Source organism: Furipterus horrens, unplaced genomic scaffold (genome assembly GCF_987537825.1).
Source record: "Furipterus horrens unplaced genomic scaffold, mFurHor1.1.pri manual_scaffold_8, whole genome shotgun sequence".
NCBI lineage: Eukaryota > Metazoa > Chordata > Mammalia > Chiroptera > Furipteridae > Furipterus > Furipterus horrens.
The window spans coordinates 41,002,708-41,021,586 of record NW_028327178.1 but is presented as its reverse complement, the minus strand read 5'-3'; the positions used below and the strand labels follow the sequence as shown (position 1 = coordinate 41,021,586).

The window sequence follows — 18,879 nt, the reverse complement described above, 5'->3', positions numbered from 1 at the left end:
ACTGTAATGTGAAATATAATTTTATACAGAAACAATAGTGACATAGTTCAATAACTAATATTAATATATGAAGTTAACACTAGTAGATACTTCAACTACAGTTAACCTTCTAATATAACACTAAGTATATCTGAAAACATATTATGAAGTTCAGCTCAGTAGGCTAGAACTATATATACCTTTTCCAAGGACCAGGGATGCCAGATATGTAGCAAAGCTACAGTTTAATAAAACAGCTAAATCATAACGCTGACTCCTACATTAACTGACTACAATTTAAGTACTCTTTAATGAGTTCCAATAATTTAACGCTCTTTTCACCTGGAAGAAAAAACCACCTAGAACAGAGCACAGGGCATTATACTGCACTACACCCTACCCCACCGCCATCCTTAAACCTGCTACATCAGTATCTCTGGAGTTTAGCCAGTGTTTCTGGGGACTAGAGGATACCCATCAAAATTATCTGGAAATCTTTTCCAAAATGTACTACCTCAGGTCCCACTTAATCAAAACCTAGAGAAGCCAGGCATGTATATAATTTTTTTAAAAAAAAGAATAGATAATTCCAATATACATCTTGGTTAACAAGCACTAGTATAATGTTAATAACTTTTCTATTTACAGTATTTCAAAGAAAATTTAACTATGCCTAAAAGAATAAAAAACCTACTGTAACTTAGGGATTGTCTTAAAAAAAATAATAATTTTTTATTACACTAAAAAGTTCATTACTGCCTTAGCCGGGTAGTTCAAACTGGTTAGAACAACATCCCAATACACCAAGGTAGCAGATCCCTGGTCAGGGTATATACAAGAATCAACCAATGAATGCATATGTAAGTGGAACAACAAATCATTGTTTTTCTCTCTCTAAAAATCAATAAATGTAAAAAATTAAAAAGTTCATTACTAACCTTAAGCACTTTAGCATTCACAGATTCTTTTTCTTTATAAAAAAATCGAACCATCTGAATAGTCAAGTAAGCTGGCAGCCGGCTTATCTTGGACTGAGGAGAGAAAATACAAAGAAATCCTATTACCTGAAAATAGCACACAAGTTTTTAATTCCTTGGTTTGGTAAAAACAAAGACTGTGCAACATTAATTAACTGAAAAACTTCTAACAAAATGGAATTCAACTTCAAAAACAATGCACAACTTACTGATTTGATGTACAAAGCATTTCTTTGCAATGTTGGAGACTGTTTGGTAATTTCTTCCTGTAGTCGCTTAAAAGGTACATAATAGAAGATCAAATGTTAGTTTAAAAAATTTTCCACTATATAGAATCACACGTTTAATTCTTTTAAAAATTAGCACTACTTAATAGACAACGTACAAGGTCTGTCCAGAAAACATCCAGTCACTGTTAATATAACGAGGAGGGTTTGCGCAACATGTATGTAACCTGGCAGCCAAGGAGAGTGGACTGGAATGCACATGTGTGAACAATGATGACTTCACTGTACTAGTCAGCGGGACTCGTAGACACCATTGAGTGAGCATGTGTACTGTGTGAGAGTTGCATCCAAAATAACTAAGTGAGCAGAACAACAGATCTACATCAAATTTTGCCTTAAGCTTGAACATTCTTCCACGGAAAGTATTCAGATGATTCAGAAGGCTTTTGGGGATGATGCACTGAGTGCAGTGCAAATAAAAGTGTGGCACAAATGCTTCAAAGATGGTCGAGAAACTGTTGAAAGTGATCCACATTCTGGAAGGCCTGCAACAAGTAGAACACCTGAGAATGCTGAACATGTACGGGCTGCAATCAACAAAGATTGGCAACTGAGAGTGTGAGAGCTAGAAGCTGATCTGGGCATTCCAAAAACTGTTGTGTCCAAGATTTTGATGCAAGATCTTCTTGGCATGAGATGTGTCGTGGCAAAATTCTTTCCATGGTTTCTGCTACCAGAGCAGCAGGGACATTATGGTGCAGTGCTAATGACTTGATTCAAACCGCTATCAATGAACCAGACTTCCTCAAGAAGGCCATAACCAGAGATGAATCATGGGTCTATGGCCACGATCTGGAAACACAGACCCAGTCACCCTGGAAGTCGCCTGGATCTCCATGCCCGAGGAAGGTGTGGCAAAGTTGCAGCAAGATCTAGACCATGTTAACTGTGTTTTTTGATTGAGAAGGTGTTGTCTATCACGAGTACACCCCTCCAGGCCAAATAATTAATAAGGAGTACTACCTCAATGTTATTCATTGGTTGAGAACTGCAATTCAACAAAAAAGGCAGCTGCTATGGGAAACTGGTAATTGGCAGCTTTATCACAATGCACCACTCACATATCACATCTCATGCAGAGCTGTGTGGTGAAATATCAAATCACCCAAGTGACTGAGCTCCCCCTACAGCCCAGAGTGGGCGCCCTGTGACTTTTGGCTTTTCCCAAAACTAAAATCGCCTCTGAAAGGGAAGAGAGTTCAGCCCCTCAATGACATTCAGGAAAATACGACAGGGCAGCTGATGACAATTCCAACAAAGGATTTTGCAGTGTTTTGAACAGTGGAAGAGACAATGGCAAAACTGTGTGAGGTTCCAAGGTGCCTATTTTGAAAGGGCCTGAGGCATCATTATTCTATGTACAATGTTTCTTTTACTGTCTTCAATAAATGCCTCTACCTGTCATAGTACATGGCTGGATACTTTCTGGACAGACCTCGTACATCAGTGGATTTATACCACTGAGAAATAATCTGAATAAAGACAATGTGAGAAGACTTTTATTTTTAGATATGGTTTAGTTCTTTTAAAAAATATTTTACTTATTTTCAGAGAGAGGGGAAGGAAAGGAGAAAGAGATGGAGAGAAACATTGACGTGAGAAACATCAATCAGTTGCCTCTCGTATGTGCCCTGACCTGGGACCAAACCCGCAACCCAGGCATATGTCTTGACCAGGAATCAACCTGGTGACTTTTTGCTTTACAGAATAAAGACCAACCAACTGAGCCACACCAGTAAGGACTATGGTTTAATTTTAAAAGGCATCAGAAGGCATCAAAAACTTTACACTGGTGTGAATTCACTGGAATATATAGTGTTTAAAGTTTTTTAATTATGACCCAAATGTGACTCAGATTCTGAGAGTCTGTACTGCATTTTACATAATATACGATAGACTTTTATGGTATTCCTCTACTTATGGTTTATAAAAATATTCATATTAGAGAAAAGTGAAGAGAATGGAGGAAATCCTTGTTCTTTATGCTTGATGTATAAAAGCCTTCCAGAACCAATCAACTATTGTTCAATTTGAGAAAAATCATACCATAAAAACCCTGTTAATCTAGCCAATGAGGGAAAGCCTTTGGTCATTATACATATCTTAATGATGATGTCTGTCTTTCTACTCCTCAGGCTACAAATTACCCTGTATATGAATGTAATTCCTGCCCCAATTCACTGCCTGTCCTTCAAAAGGATGTGCATATTCCCCAAATCACATCAAATTTATATGGTGGCAAGCATATTCATTATATTTTATCAATCTGCTCACTATAGTGCATTCTTTAGTATGACCCTAAGCAAACAGTACTAAGTGAAAATGAGAGAAGCAAGTTCTAGATCTGGCTCTGCCATAAACCAAATTAAGTCACTTAAGTTCTAGAGCCTCAACTGCAATTCTAGTGCAATGGAAGACAGAATGACTATATGGCCTGATCTGCACATTACAATCCCAATTTATACCTCATAATTTGTTATTTATTAATATGGTATTTACATGCAACTACACTGAAATATCCCTGAACAAAACTTATCTAAGAAAATTAATTTTCTCCTTGCACTTAAAACTTCAGATAGCACTTCAGCACTTTATCTGAAGGCCATGTTAAACCGTAAAATCAGCAAGCACAAAAATACAAAAATGTGACACTATAAAATGACTGCAAAAAAGGACACTAGTTTATAGTATGAGAGCTGTAACAAAAAGTCAGAGCATCAACTTACTAGACCTCAGGCGAGATACTGTGTGCCAGACGACTCAAAATTTTGCCACACTAGCCCTGACCACGTGGCTCTGTTGATGAAGCATCATCCTATACACCAAAAGGCTGCAGGTTCAATTTCCGGTCAGGGCACATACTTAGGTTTCAGGTTTGATTATGGGAGGCAACCAATCAATGTTTCTCTCACATCTTTCTTTCTTTCCCTTTTCTTCTTTCTTTTTTCTGTCTCTCCCCCTCTCCACTCCCACCTCAGTCCCCTTTCTCTCCTTCTAAAAATCAAAAAGGATATCATCCTCAGGTGAGGATAAAAATAAAAAATAAAATAAAATTTTTGCCACACTAAGCATATTTTCAAATGACCATGAAAACACCACAAGTATTGATGTTGGGTTACAAATAAATTTTCAAGTAGGTGCATTTGCAAATATGGAATCCACAAATTAAGTGGAACAACTCTAATTTTTCTTACCAATTTAAGTCCTGTAAAAAGATACTTCACTTCTTGATTGATAAAACAGCTAAGCTGAAGCTGACTTTCCTTTCCTTTAGTGGCTTCTTCTTCTTCAGATTCTGTACATTTCATGCTTTGTGAAGTAAGATAAGGAATATGCTAACAGGAATTCAATTTATTACATAATCTTGAATAAGCTATCCTAATGCTATTAAAATTAATAGCATTCATTCATTAGTATTTAAAACACTTTGGTCTTCCAATATAGATTTATTTGAACATATTTTAAAATGCTCATTCACTTACCAACAATACTGAGCAATGAATGCATGAAAAAGGATAAACATTAAACAAATATGTTATTTATACAGTCTTAAAATGGTCTTAATAACCCAAAGATATATAAAGAGAAATCTTTCATAAGTTTCTATCCATCACCTAGAAAATACTACTTTCCTAAATTCATGCTTAATGAATTGGTTCAATCTCATTTACATAACTGATGCACTCCATTCCATACAATTAAAAATTAATTCTCTATGAGGCAAATTAATCTTCATTAAGATGTTCTTAGGAAAAAATAATAAATATCCTTAAAGTATAGCCTTATCTAAGTTTCAAGATCACTCTAATGGGTATATTTTTCCAAACCTTTAATTTCCATATTTTTTAGACAAAAAAACCTACGAAGAATTTTTCTTCATACCACCCACCATTCCAATCAGTCAACACTATTTATACCAATTCACTTCATACACATCTAATAAGTTATGAGTAGTTTATACATATCTTGGCTCATAAGGATACGTAGTTTCAAACTCAACTCCAAAGAACTGATCAATTAAACTTTTCTTTTTAGAAGGTATCACTGCTGATGCAGATGAAGAATCTGTCTGCAAAAATTAAAATAAAAATTCCTATTTTACATTATGTGGTTATTAATGTGTATTTCCTCCCATACAACCCAATTTCACAAAACATATTTACGCTTTTCAAAATGTAATCCCTTTCTGAAAAATCCTTCTACTGTTCAAAAAAATTATGAAAAACTACAGATGCTCAATAATATCAATTAGGTTTAATAAAAATACATTAAATTCAAATGTCAAATGCAAGCTTTCAAATTCCAACTACAGACTAAACATCTAAAGTATGCAAGTACACGTCTATTAAGATGAACTTATTTCAATATAATGTAAACCAACAATGACAAATATATTTCAATTACCTCTTTAACAGAATCATCCTCTATAGCTTCCAATTTCTGTTGCAATACTCGCATCATTTGTACCCAACATTCATTAGCATCCTGTAATTTTAAAAATGACACAGTAAATAATCCTGGCTGTGACAGTGTTTGGTCTATAGAATCCTTCCAAAATAATTAGTGTCCTTAGGGAAGGAGAAGCAAGCTAATTTTTTTCTTTAAAGATATTAAGCCTGTGTTGATCTTTTATGATATTCAAAACAACAAAGAAATTCCAAAAGTTTTTCCATTTATTCAAGAGATGTTTTTATGGTAGAACTGCATACTTGAAACGTATATAATTTTATTAGCCAATGTCACCCCAATAAATTCAATTTTAAAAAAGAGAGCAATGTTTACAGAGGTCCTGATTATGCTAAACACTGTTAAGGACACTAGGAACACATAAGAGTAAACAAAATAGAAAAAGTCTTAATGGGAAACCTAGATAAACAAAATATAACATAAATTCAAGTAAAGAGAAGGGTAATAAAGGGGGAAAAAAAGCAATATGGGAACAAAGAGCAATTGGGGGAAGAAAAAGTGTGCTATTTCAATAAGATAATCAAGGAGAGCCTCTCTGAGCCTCAACATTTGAGCCATGAGACCTGAGGGTAAGGAGGAAAGTCATGCACTGAGAGCCAAAGGAACAAGAGCAAAGACCCTAGGTGCCCTCCTTGGGGCACGCCCACTCAAGTCTCCTGTCCATGTGAACTTTCTTTCTCCTAAATTCTAAGGGTCCCCACAAGACTTGCAACCAGGGGAGCAATGGGCAATGGCAGCTCATCCTGCGCTGACCCCTGAACCTGACTCCAAGGTCCCCTTTGCTCTGACATTCCAGTAAGCTGACAGCAGCCCTGCCATGGCTGACTTCTTTCCTATGTCTCTAGAGAGCCAAAGCAGCCCCACCTAGGCAGGCTCTCCTGTTGCTTCTTCTATCCTGGACCCTTCCTTGTTTCACTATCCCCAGCTATAATAAATGTACTTCCAAAATAAAAACAAAAATAAAAAAAGCGAAGGCCCTGCAGAAACAAAATTCTAGAGGGTTTAAAAAATAGTAAGTAAGCCAGTACCTGGAGAGAAGTGAACAAGGAGGACAGTAGCACATGACGAGTTCAGAAAGGTAGCCAGAGGCTTAGATTATTTAGGATTATTTAGGATTTAAATTATTTAGGATTAGAAAAACACTAGAAAGTACTGAACAGGGACCAACATAATCTTATTTACATTTTAAAGGGAGTCTGAGGGCTATTAGAGAAACACTGCAAAGAAACAAAAGCAGAGCAAGGTGATCAGTTAACAGACTACTTGCACCACTCCAGGCAAGACATAATAGTGGTTTGAACTAGAGAAGACTAATATTTGTATTTCCAAATATACTCCAATTAAGTATGGTAAATATAGAAAACCTAAGTTTTACATTTACAAAATGAAAACCAAAAACCTTGCCCTGATTACCTGTTGAAGATACTGTCCTTGTTCGCCCTTCTCTGCAAACTGTGGAAAAGCCATGTGCAAAAACTGCAGTAGAATAATTGGTGGAATACTAGAAGAAGTTTTATCCATGGAATCAAACAAATCTCTAAGGGCTTAAAAACAAAGCAAACAGTACCTTAGTAAAACAGTGGCATATTTAGCACATGCTACTATAAATTAAATCTCAATTACTATAAACAAAAAACTGTTTGATGACTTTTTATATACATCTATTCCTTTTTTAATTGTTAGATTCCTAATAACAAAAACATGTGTATTTAAATCGTAAGGAACTCACCAGACTTTATAATGCAATCACTAGCTATAAACATCTTCTGAGCCCTGACCTTCTCTCTTTTCCAGCCACTGTCACCTCAAACAAAGCAGGGTATATACTCATTCAATATAAAGAATATAGAACTTCTGTCTAGAGATCAAACAGGTATAATGTTACTGCTCTGCCACTCTGCTATTATCAGGTCATCAGGGCACCATTCCCAATCCACTTTCCTTTACTTGGTTCCCATCTTCTGAACTCCAGAATACTGAAACCTGGCTCTTTAAACATATTTCCTGATTCTACCAAAGAGCTAAGAAACAAAACTAATTTGCCCTCTGTTTATTCCCAGTCAATATCACAAATCCCATTGTCATGGACTCAGCCCTGCCTTCCAGAGGTGAGAACATTTTTCCTTTGCTGATTTCCTAGCTATCACATCTTGCCCTATTTCATGTACAACAAAACTCTAATCTAGCTTATCTTGACCTGTCCTGTTAATTAAAATGGGAAATGCTATCTATTACTGTTTTACAGACTGAAACCCAGAAAATACTACATTTCAGCACACAGCAAGTGCTCAATAAAATGTTCCTGAATAAATCAACTAAGCACAATGTTTATAAAATATTTTTGGAAGGCTGAAATATAAACATCACTGAGCTAATTATTTGTAAAATATAAAAGCCTAAATTGCCTAAATTACAGTAATATTTTCAAGTGCACAATACTCAAAAATGGTTTAAGATTATTTAATATATACCATGAACAGAGCATCTCAAAGTATTTCATTAGTTTTAAAAAAGGTCAAGAACACACTATATATTAACAGACTAATGACCAGAGGGGAGGGGGAAAAGGGGGGAAAGAAGGGGAAAGGTCTAATCAAGGAACAAGTATAAAGGAGTGATGGGCATGGACAACAGGGTGGGGACTGACTGTTGGAGCAGGGTGGAGGGCATGGCATGGTGGAAAATTTGGGACAACTGTAAAAGAACAACAATAAAAAAAAAAGAGAGAGACTAATGAGACATGGCAAAAACTAAATGCAATCTGTGATCTTAAAACTGGCTCCTAAAGCAAAAAAGAAAAGCAACTTTACAATGAACAATATTGGGTGAATTATCAAAATTTAAATAACATTTGTCCTCAGGTAAGGACTAAAAATAAATAAATAACATCTATATTTTAGAGTACTGTATCAGTGTTAAATTCCGAAATTTTAAAAATTGTCCTTTGGTTACGAATGTCCTAATTCTTAGGAAATACATACTTAATTATTTAGAAATAAAAGACACAATGTGTGCAACTTACTCTCAAATTGTTCAGAAAAAAAGAATATGCATTATAGAGAATGATGAACCAGAGTGACAAAAAAAAATCATAATTGGTGAAATCTTGGAACTTCACTGTAAATTTAAATTTAGTTCAAAATAAAAGTTTAGTTCTGGCCAGGTAGCTCAGTTTCTTAAAGCCTCATTCCAATTCACCAAGGTTGTGGGCTTGATGTCTGGTCGGGGCACAAACAAGAAGCAACCAATGAATTCATAGATACAATCTATGCATTCTCTCTTCCTCCCCCTCCTCTTTCTAAAAATCAACCTTTAAAAAAATGTGTAAAATAATAAAATAAAAAAGTTTAAAAAGTCAAGAAGCAAAAAGTAAAGAACAGAATTTTTCATCCCATCAATACAAGCTTCTATATAACATTGGAGAAGTTTTTGAAAATTCTGAGTTAAAGATACACAAGGAATCAAATGAACTAGATATAAGTGATCACATTTTCTCATTAAAAACTTCATTTCAAAAAAATAAATCTATTTTTAGGGAAAAAGGTTAGAGGAAATCTCTAATTCCAAGTGACACAAAGAAACTTACTGTTTGTAGTATTAAAAATTAATGGTTGACCACAGTAAGATACTACTTCAGATTCCTAGAATGGCTATTATCAAGGACAAAAACCATCAAGCCTTACTGAGATATCAAGAATACAGAGACACTGGAACCCTCATGTATACTGAAAGGAATGTAAAATGATGCCGCTGCTTTGGAAAATAGCCTGGCAGTTCCTCAAAAGGTTAAATATAGTTACCATATAACTCAGCAATTCCTCTTAGACTTACCCAAGAGAAATGACAACATATGTCCACACAGACTTGTACACAGAATGTTCAGCAATACTTATAATAGCCGAAAAGTAGAAACCACCCAAATGTCTTTCAATGATGAAAGGATAAATGAAATATGGTGTATCTAATCAGTAGAATCTTATTGAGCAATAAAAAGGAATGAAGTACTGGTAATGCTATAATTTGGTTGAAGCCTGAAAACATTCTAAGTGAAAAGAAGCCAGTCAAAAAGACCACATATTGTATACCAAAACACATTTATACCAAAAGTCCAGAATAGACAAATCTATAGAGGCTGACAGCTGATTAGTGGTTGCCTGGGGCTGGGAGTGGTGAAGGGAAAACAAGGTGACTGCTAAAAGTTATAGTTTCTTTTTGGAGTGCTGAAAATATTCTGAAATTGTTTTTGGTGATGGCTGCACAACTCCATGAATATACTAAAAAACAATGAATTGTACAATTTAAATGAGTGAATTGTATGGTATATGAATATCTCAATAAAGCTGCTACCAAAAAAAAAAAAAAGACCACACCTGTAAAACCCCTATCAAGCTAGCCCCATGACTGAAGAGGGTACTCATTTTGCCCGACTGTCCCAAAATGAGACAGGGGGATACATGGTTTCATGTAATGAAGAAATAAGTTATTTCTATCCTTTAACTATTTCTATTTCACCTTATTCCTCACATACCACTTCCTTATACTAATACCCACTAGACTCTCTTTTATTAATGACTTCATCAACTATAATAAAGCCTATCTCCGGATATCCCCAAAGATATATTTTACTAATAGAACCTAAAGTCGAAATTGTAATTTAACCCAAATACTATTTTTCAAAAAGGACACACATCACTGGGTTTATAATTTGGATACTAAAGTAAGTCCCAAGTAGTTGACAGTATACAGTCCAATTTTAATGAAGTGATGTGTTACAAAAGAGATTTCGTAAATTGAAAGGTAACTAACAAACTATGAGTGAAAAATAACATTCACTGAATACTATACTCTCTCCTGAAAAGTACATATTTTTAAGACACTTACCTGCAGTAATATACTGTGCTGAAGCCATTTCCCCTGAAGCTCTCAAGGCACCAGCATACCTAGGGACATTAAGGCAGGATTAAATAATAGGATTCAATAAATTCTGAAGCTCAAATGAGAAGAAACAAATTAAAAGAACTTATTATGACATCCTCAGCTGCAAGTTTCTCAGAATTTCTCCCACCTTTCTATTTTCAAGTCTTCTGGTCTTATTTCTTTAAGCATAAGGGCAAAAAATGGAGTGCTAAAGAAAAGGGAAATTAAATAAATGAAGCCACTTAAAATTCCTTCCCCTTGTCTAACTCACCTGTACCAAACATTTTCTGAAAACAGAGTAAAACAAAAAGTACAGATTAACTGTCCATTACAAAGAAAATAAAATACAACTTCAAAAATAATGAAGAAAAAAGGCATTAGATCAAAAACATTAAATCAAAATCAGTTCACCTACATTCAAAACTAACTAGTCATTTAAATTTGAAGTCAGTTTGCTGATCTATAAAATGAGGGATTTCTATTAAATAATTTCTAAATGCACTTTCAGCTTTATGATTCTCAGTTAATTTACAATAATACAAAGGACTGGCCATCCAAAGGAAATATTCAAAACACAGTATTTACTAATATAATGTCTTATGACAAAAGATCAGAAATCATCATTCAGGTAATACTCAAACATTGGGGGTAGGAGAGGGAGTGCATATTTACTATGATCAAAACTATGCTTACGTATTACATTCCCACTAAAATGAAAATGAGTGATAGCACCCAAGACTGGCAAGAATGTGGAGCAATCAGTACTGATAAAGAGTCAATAACGTGGATGAATCTCAAAAACTATACTGAGTGAACTAAGCCAAGCCAAGAAATCAAGTACATTCTGTACAATTTAAATTTTAGAATCCACAAAACTATAAGAGATCAATAGCATCTTGGGCATTTGGGCAGTGGGAGGGAATGAGGACTGACTGGAAAAGGTACAAGACAACTTTCTGGGATGGTGGAAATGTTCTATAATTTGATTATAAGAAGAGTTACAGAGAATTTGTATTTGTCAAAATGTATCACTCTGAACACTGAAGATACATGCATTTCACTATATGTAGATTAAATTTCAATTAAAAAGAAACCAAAAAACAAAAATTCTGTGCTATGTTAGTAGAAAATGAGAGATGGTGGCCAAGTGGAAGCTGAGTCCACTTACTCTTGTCCTCAACACAGATACTTAGCTAAACTTCTGAAAAATAAACTGATCATTCAACAGAACTTAGCTGATATGAAGTTTGGAAGCCAGGAAGTACAGAGGACACTTTACAATGGATGGTAAGGAGATTTTATAGCTGGAAGGGGAAATACCCCATGGAAGGTGCCAGCCACGGAGAGCGTGGTCAGATCACAGCTCTGCAGCTCCCTCCCCTCCTGGGCAAAGAATGCCCAGACCCAGGCCAGAAGTGACTTGGATACACAAAGCTGGGGAGATCCAGGCTAACGCCAATTGGAAGAGTGTCAGTGAGAGAGAAGGATTCTATCTGTCTCTGGGCCGGGCAGTGACAGGACAAGACTAGCCGTGACTGTGGGACTCTTGACTTTTTTAAGAGGTGGTGTGTAATGAAAGCCGGACAGTGACTCAGTGCTGCAGTGGGAGCTGAGGAGTGCTGGGCAGGGACCCCATGTGCAGCTGCCCTGCCAGCAAGGGGAAAGGCTTAAGGGCACTGTTTGCTCCCACTCAGTGCAGCTAGGCAGAGAAAGCAGAAAGATGCACAACAAGGGGATTTCTTGGCCCCAGGCTGGTGCAGCTGACAGGGGAGGCTCCGCAGAGTGGAGAGTTCAGGACTCTGTCTGTTGTGAGGGCAGTAGGCTGGGAACTAAGCAGGCAGGAAGTGGAGCACCTGACATTAATTACAGCCAGACCCCAAGGGGAGATGGAACCTCCTAGAAGGGAAGGATGCACCCAGCCCACACATCCTGCAGGATCACACTCAGGAGAGGCTCAAGAATCCCCTGCAGGGTGCAAATCCACAGGAGAAAAACAGAAAGAGAAATGACTAAAGAGCCCATTTTAAACTACTCTCAGGGAGACAAAATACACTGGTTCCTAGGGTGCCACTCCACTGAGGCCAGCAACACAGGGAGATCAGAAATCAGTGCAAAAAGAGGGACTCAGGGCCCTGCCCAGTCTCCACTCCTACACAGAGCTGCCCTCAGCACCAAGAAGGAAAGAGCTGACCCTCTTACATAGCTACTCATCAGAAACTATACATTACTGGAAACAAACTGGAACAGACCAAGACAGGAGGTGCAGGGGCAAGGGGCACACCCACAATTTTCCCAGAAGACTGAACAGTGCCTCCCAGGGGAGACTCAGGGGTCCCACCTTCATCCCTCTACAGGCAGGTGAAGGTGATACAGTAGGTGCAGCCAGAAGTTGGACCACCCACCCCAGGACCTTGAGCTGGTAAAAAAAAAAAAAAAAAAACAGAGGCAGATGGAGAAAGAGACGTCAGAAGGTGAACATCAACCTCTGCTGAAAATAATTCCACCTCGTTCCTCTTCAGAATTTGCATTATTTTTTTTCTTTTACATAGCCTTTTAAGACTTCTTTGTTGCATCAACTGTATTCCAACTAATTCACTATTCTCTGCCTTTTACATATTATTTTTATATCAATTTTAAAATTATTTTTACTCTTATTTCAACTCTCACACTGTACCAGTCCCTTATCTTATTCCATTTTGTCCTTTTCCTTCCCTTTTCATTGTAAATCTTATTTTCCCTAATGCTACACCTTTTTCCTATTCCTTCCTCTCAAAATCATCATCTCAAAATCATTCTTTTTCCCTTTAGTGAGTTCTCGTTCTTTTTCCCCCTTCTTATAATATACTTATTTTCTTTCCACCTTTATACAGTGTGGCTTGTTTGGTGTGGATTATTAGTTATTGCTGTTCTTCTTCAACTGTATTCTCATTTGTTCACTATATTTTTTCATTTCAAATCTCATAGGTTACTCTCCCCATCTTACTTCATTTTGCCTTCCTCCTGCCCTTGCTTATCTGATTTGCAATTTTATTTTTCCCTGTTCTTAGCCTGGATTCTATTCCTTACTCTCATTATTTCTCCTCCCTCTATACCCTCAAAATCATTTTTCCTTACTGTAGACATTTCATATTCTTGTTTCTTTCATATAATATTTTTATTCTCTTTCCACCTTTATTAATCTTTGCTAAGCTGACATTGTTATTGACCCTGTTGTGGTTTCTCTGCAATTTTGTGCCCTTTGGTTCACTACTTTTTAAATTTTATTTCAAACCTCTTATTATTCTCTTTTTCCTTTTCCTACTCCATTTTGCCATCACTCTTTTCTGTTTAACTTACAATTTAAATTTTATTTACCCTCTTTCTTCACTATTTCTATTTCCTACTCTTACTATTTCTCCTTCCTCTTCCCACTCAAAATAATTTTCTCTCCTTTAGTCATCTCATATTCCCTTTTTCCTATTATAATATTCTTAATCCCTCTCCACCTTTATTAATCTTTGCTCAATTGCTGTTGATATTGCTGATGTGGTAGGGGGTTATTTTTGCTGGCACAGGTTTTTCTGGGTAGAACTGCCTTGTTAACCAGCACCTGTACAACAACAGCATACAAGATATGGCAGGAGTGGAGACTCCCAGTCAGCCAGCAAGACGGGAGAACCCAACAACATATGACTCATCAATAATTAAAGCCATCAATCAATGAGCCTTCAATAATCAAGTACAAGACAGCCCATACAAACTGAATAAAGGGTAACCCTAGAGCACACAGATCAGGAGATCAAAGAAGCTGAAGCACTTAATCCCACAAACTCTTCCCACAGAAGAACACCCCACAAAGACAGGCAAGCAAAGCAAAGCAACCTGAGACACCAAAACAAGAAAAGAGTAACCCAAAATGGGGAGACAAGGAAATAACCCCAAACGGAAAGGAAAGGAGGAATCCCCAGAAAGAGTTCAATGCAATTGAGGCAGGCAATCGATCAGACATAGAATTCAAAATGATGGTTATAAGGATACTCAAGAAACTCAGTGGAAACTACGAGGATCTTTATGGGAGTTACAAGGAACTTAGTGGGAACGACAGCAGCATGAAAAAGGACACAGAAACTATGAATAAGACCCAGGAAGAAATGAAGAATACAATATTGAAAATACACTAGAAGGAATTAAAAACAGGCTAGATGAAGCCAAGGACCGAAACAGCGAGATGGAAGACAAGGTAGAAAGAAATAGTACCCAGTCAGAGCAATAAAACGAAAAAATGACTCGAAAAGAACGGGGATAGTTTAGGGGAGCTTCAGGACAACATGAAACATAGCAACATTTGCATCCCAGAAGACCAGAAAGAAAAGGAGTAAGGGAGAGAAAACCTGTTTGAAAAATATAATGGCAGAAAACTTCACTAATGTGGTAAGAGAAAAGTCATGCAAGTCCAGGAAGCACAGAGGGTCCAATCAAGATGAACCCAAAGAGGCCTACTACAAAATAAATCATAATTAAAATGGCAAATTTTAGAGACAAAGAGAGAACCTTAAAGGCAGCAAGGGAGAAACAGCTAGTAACATACAAGGGAGCTCCAATAAGACTATCAGCTGCTTTTTAACAGAAATATTACAAGCCAGAATGGACTCACATGAAATATTCTAAGTAATGAAAAGCAAGGACCTATAACCCAGAATAGCCAGCAAGGCTCTCATTTAAAATGGAAGGTGAAATAAAGAGGTTCCCAGACCAAAGAAGGCTAAAAGAGTACATCTCCACCAAACCAGCACTGCAAGAGACACTAAAGGGACAACTATATAAAGGAGAAGAACGAGAGAAGGGCGGGGGGGGCACAGGTATCGTAAAAATGGCAATGAATAAGTACCTATCACGAATAACCTTAAACTTAAATGGATGAAATGCTCCAATCAAAAGACATAGGGTAGCTGAATGGATAAAAAAACACAACCTGCATATATGTGGTCTACAAGAGATCCACCTCTGAACAAAATATCTACACAGGTTGAAAATGAAGGGATGGAAAAGAAAATATTCCAAACAAATGAACATGAAAAGAAAGATGGGGTAGCAACACTTATGTCAGACAAAACTTAGACTCCAAAACAAACACTATAAAAAGGGACAAAAAAGGTCACTACATAATACTTAAGGGAGTAATTCAAAAGGACAATATAACCTTTGTAAATATATATGTACCCAACATAAGTGCACCTAAATATATAAAGAAAATATAGGAGGTCTTCAAGAAAAATACTGACAACAACACAGTCATCTTAGGGGATTTTAACATCTGTCAACATTGGGTAGATCTTCCAAACAAAGAGTGAACCAACAACTATACTGTGGTACTGAAAAATACTCTAGATCAAATTGACTTAATTGATATATACAGAACCTTTCACCCCAAAGAGCCAAATATACATTCTTTTCAAATGCACATGAACAACATTTTCAAGGACAGACCACATGGTAGGACACACACAAGTCTCAACAAACTCAAGAAACTGAAATCATATCAAGCATGTGCTCAGATCACAATGGATTGAAACTAGAAACCAACCTCAAGGAAAAAAACTCGAAGTCAAATACATGGGGACTGAATAACATGTATTACATAATGAATGAATCAACAATCAGATGAAGGAAGAAATAAAAGTTTCTGGAAACAAATGAAAATGAACACACAACAGCCCAAAACCTATGGGACACAGCAAAGGCAGTACTAAGAGGGAAGTTCATAGCAATACAGGCCTACCTAAAGGTAGAAAATTTTCAAATAAACAACTTAAAAGAACTAGAACAACAACAAACAAAGCCCAGAGAGGGCAGAAGGGAGGAAATAATCAAGATCAGAGCAAAATTAAATGACATGGAGACTAAAAGAACAATTCAAAGGATCAATAAATCCAGAAGCTGGTTCTTCGCAAAGATAAACAAAATGTCAAACCTTTAACCAGACTCATCAATAAAAAGAAGCCCCAAATAAATAAAATCAGAAACGAAAGATGAGAAGATACAACCACGCTAGAGAAATACAAAGAATTGTAAGAAATTACTACGAACAACTATATGCCAAGAAATTGGACAACCTGCGTGAAATGGACAAGTTTCTAGAAACATACAATCTTCCATAATTGAATCAAGCAGCAGTAGAAAGCCTGAATAGACTGATAACCACTAGTGAAATTGAAGCAATAATCAAAAAACTCCCAGCACACAAAAGCCCCGCACCAGACGGCTTCACAGGTAAATTTTACCAAACATTTAAGGAAGAACTAACTCCTATTCCTCTCAAACTACTCCAAAAAATCCAAGAAGAGGGAAGACTCCCAAACTTTTTATGAGGCCACTATCATCCTAATTCCAACACCAGGTAAAGACACAACAAAGAAAAAATACTACAGGGCAATATCTCTGATGAACATAGACGCTAAAATCCTCAACAAAATATTGGCACTCTGGATTCAGCAACATTAAAAAGGTCATACTCCATGATGAAGTGGGATTCATCTTAGGGATTCAAGGATAGTACAATATTCAGAAATCAATAAACATAATACACCACATAAACAAAATGAAAGTAAAAAATCACATATTATCAATAGATGCTGAAAAAGCATTTGATAAAATCTAGGACCCATTTATGATAAAAACCCTCAACAAAGTGGGAACAGAGGGAGCATACCTCAAGATTAAAAAAGAAAAAGAAAAGATAATAAAGGCCATATACGAGAAACCTACAACCAACATCATACTCAACAGACAAAAACTAAAAGCTTTCCCCTTAAGATCAGGAATAAAACAAGAATGTCTGCTTTCACCACTCTTATTTAACATAGTACTGGAAGTTCCAGCTACAGTGATCAGACAGAAGAGGAAATAAAAGACATCCAAATTGGAAAGGAGGAAAACTGTCATTTGCACAGGACATAATGGTGAATGTAGAAAACCCTGTAGTCTCCACCAAAAAACTACTCAGCCTATTAAGTGAATTTGGCAAAATAGCGGGATGGAAAATCAATAATCAGAAATCAATGGCATTTTTGTACACCAAAAATGAAATATCAGAAAGAGAAACTAGGAAAAAAATTCCATGAACTATAGCAACAAGAAAACTTAAGTACTAGGAATAAACTTAACCAAGGAGGTAAAAAGACCTGTACTCGGAAAATTACAGAACACTGAAGAAAGAAATTAAGGAAGATTTCAAATAAATGGAAGCATATACCATGTTCATGGATTGAAAAAATTAACATCCTTAAAATGTCCATACTACCCAAAGCAATCTACGGATTCAACGCAATTTCTATTGCATTCCTATTTCATATTTCACAGACCTAGAACAATTATTTCAAAAAGGTAATGGAACCAAAAATGACCCCAAACAGCCTCAGCAATCTTGAGATAGAAGAACAAAGTAGGAGGAATCACAATACCTGATATCAAACTATAATACAAGACCACTGTAATCAAAACAGTCTGGTGCTGGCATAAGAACAAAACATAGATCAATGGAACAGAATAGAGAGTCCAGAAATAAACCCAGATCTCTATGGTCAATTAATATTTGACAAAGGGGGCAGGAGCATACAATGGGGCAAAAATAGCCTCTTCAATAAATGGTGTTGGGAGAACTGGACTGGTACGGGCAAATAAATGAAACTACACCATCAACTTACACCATGCACCAGAATAAACTCAAGATGGATAAAAGACTTAAACGTAAGCCGTGACACCAAAAAAGTCCTAGAGGAAAACATAGGCAGTAAAATCTCAGATATCCTACATAGCAATATATTTGCCAACATATCCCCTAGGGCAAGGGAAATAAAGGAAAATATATATAAATGGGACAACAAAAAACTAAAAAGCTTCTGCACGTCTAAAGAAACCATCATCAAAATGAAAAGGGAACTGACCATATGGGAGAACATATCTTGCCAATGATACCTTGGACAAGGGTTTGATCTCCAAAATATATAAAGAACACATAAGACTCAACACCAGGAAGACAAACAACCCAATTAAAAAATGGGCAAAGAACCTGAATAAACACATCTCCAGTAAGGACAGACAACTGGCCCATAGACATATGAAAAGATGCTCAACATCACTAGCCATCAGAGAGGTGGATGTTAAAACCACAATGAGATATCACCTCAACCTGTCAGAATGGCCAACATTAATAAATCAACAAACAAATGCTGGCAAGGATGTGGAGAAAGGGAACCCTAGTACACTGTTGGTGG

The 18,879-nt window shown here is 36.4% G+C and overlaps 1 protein-coding gene across 3 annotated transcripts in view; it reads right to left on the bottom strand.

Annotated features, from left to right (window-relative positions):
- The window catches only part of USP14 (ubiquitin specific peptidase 14), a 54,646-nt gene that overhangs the window by 10,859 nt on the left and 24,908 nt on the right, over positions 1 to 18,879 (bottom strand). For all 3 annotated transcript variants that reach the window (XM_090285758.1, XM_090285756.1, XM_090285757.1), the window contains 7 exons: positions 10,592 to 10,650; positions 7,124 to 7,254; positions 5,648 to 5,728; positions 5,227 to 5,312; positions 4,438 to 4,552; positions 1,166 to 1,231; positions 918 to 1,010 (listed from right to left, as the gene is read on the bottom strand). In XM_090285758.1, the coding sequence (XP_090141884.1) occupies positions 918 to 1,010; positions 1,166 to 1,231; positions 4,438 to 4,552; positions 5,227 to 5,312; positions 5,648 to 5,728; positions 7,124 to 7,254; positions 10,592 to 10,650 (631 nt within the window). The remainder of the gene's footprint in view (positions 1 to 917; positions 1,011 to 1,165; positions 1,232 to 4,437; positions 4,553 to 5,226; positions 5,313 to 5,647; positions 5,729 to 7,123; positions 7,255 to 10,591; positions 10,651 to 18,879) is intronic.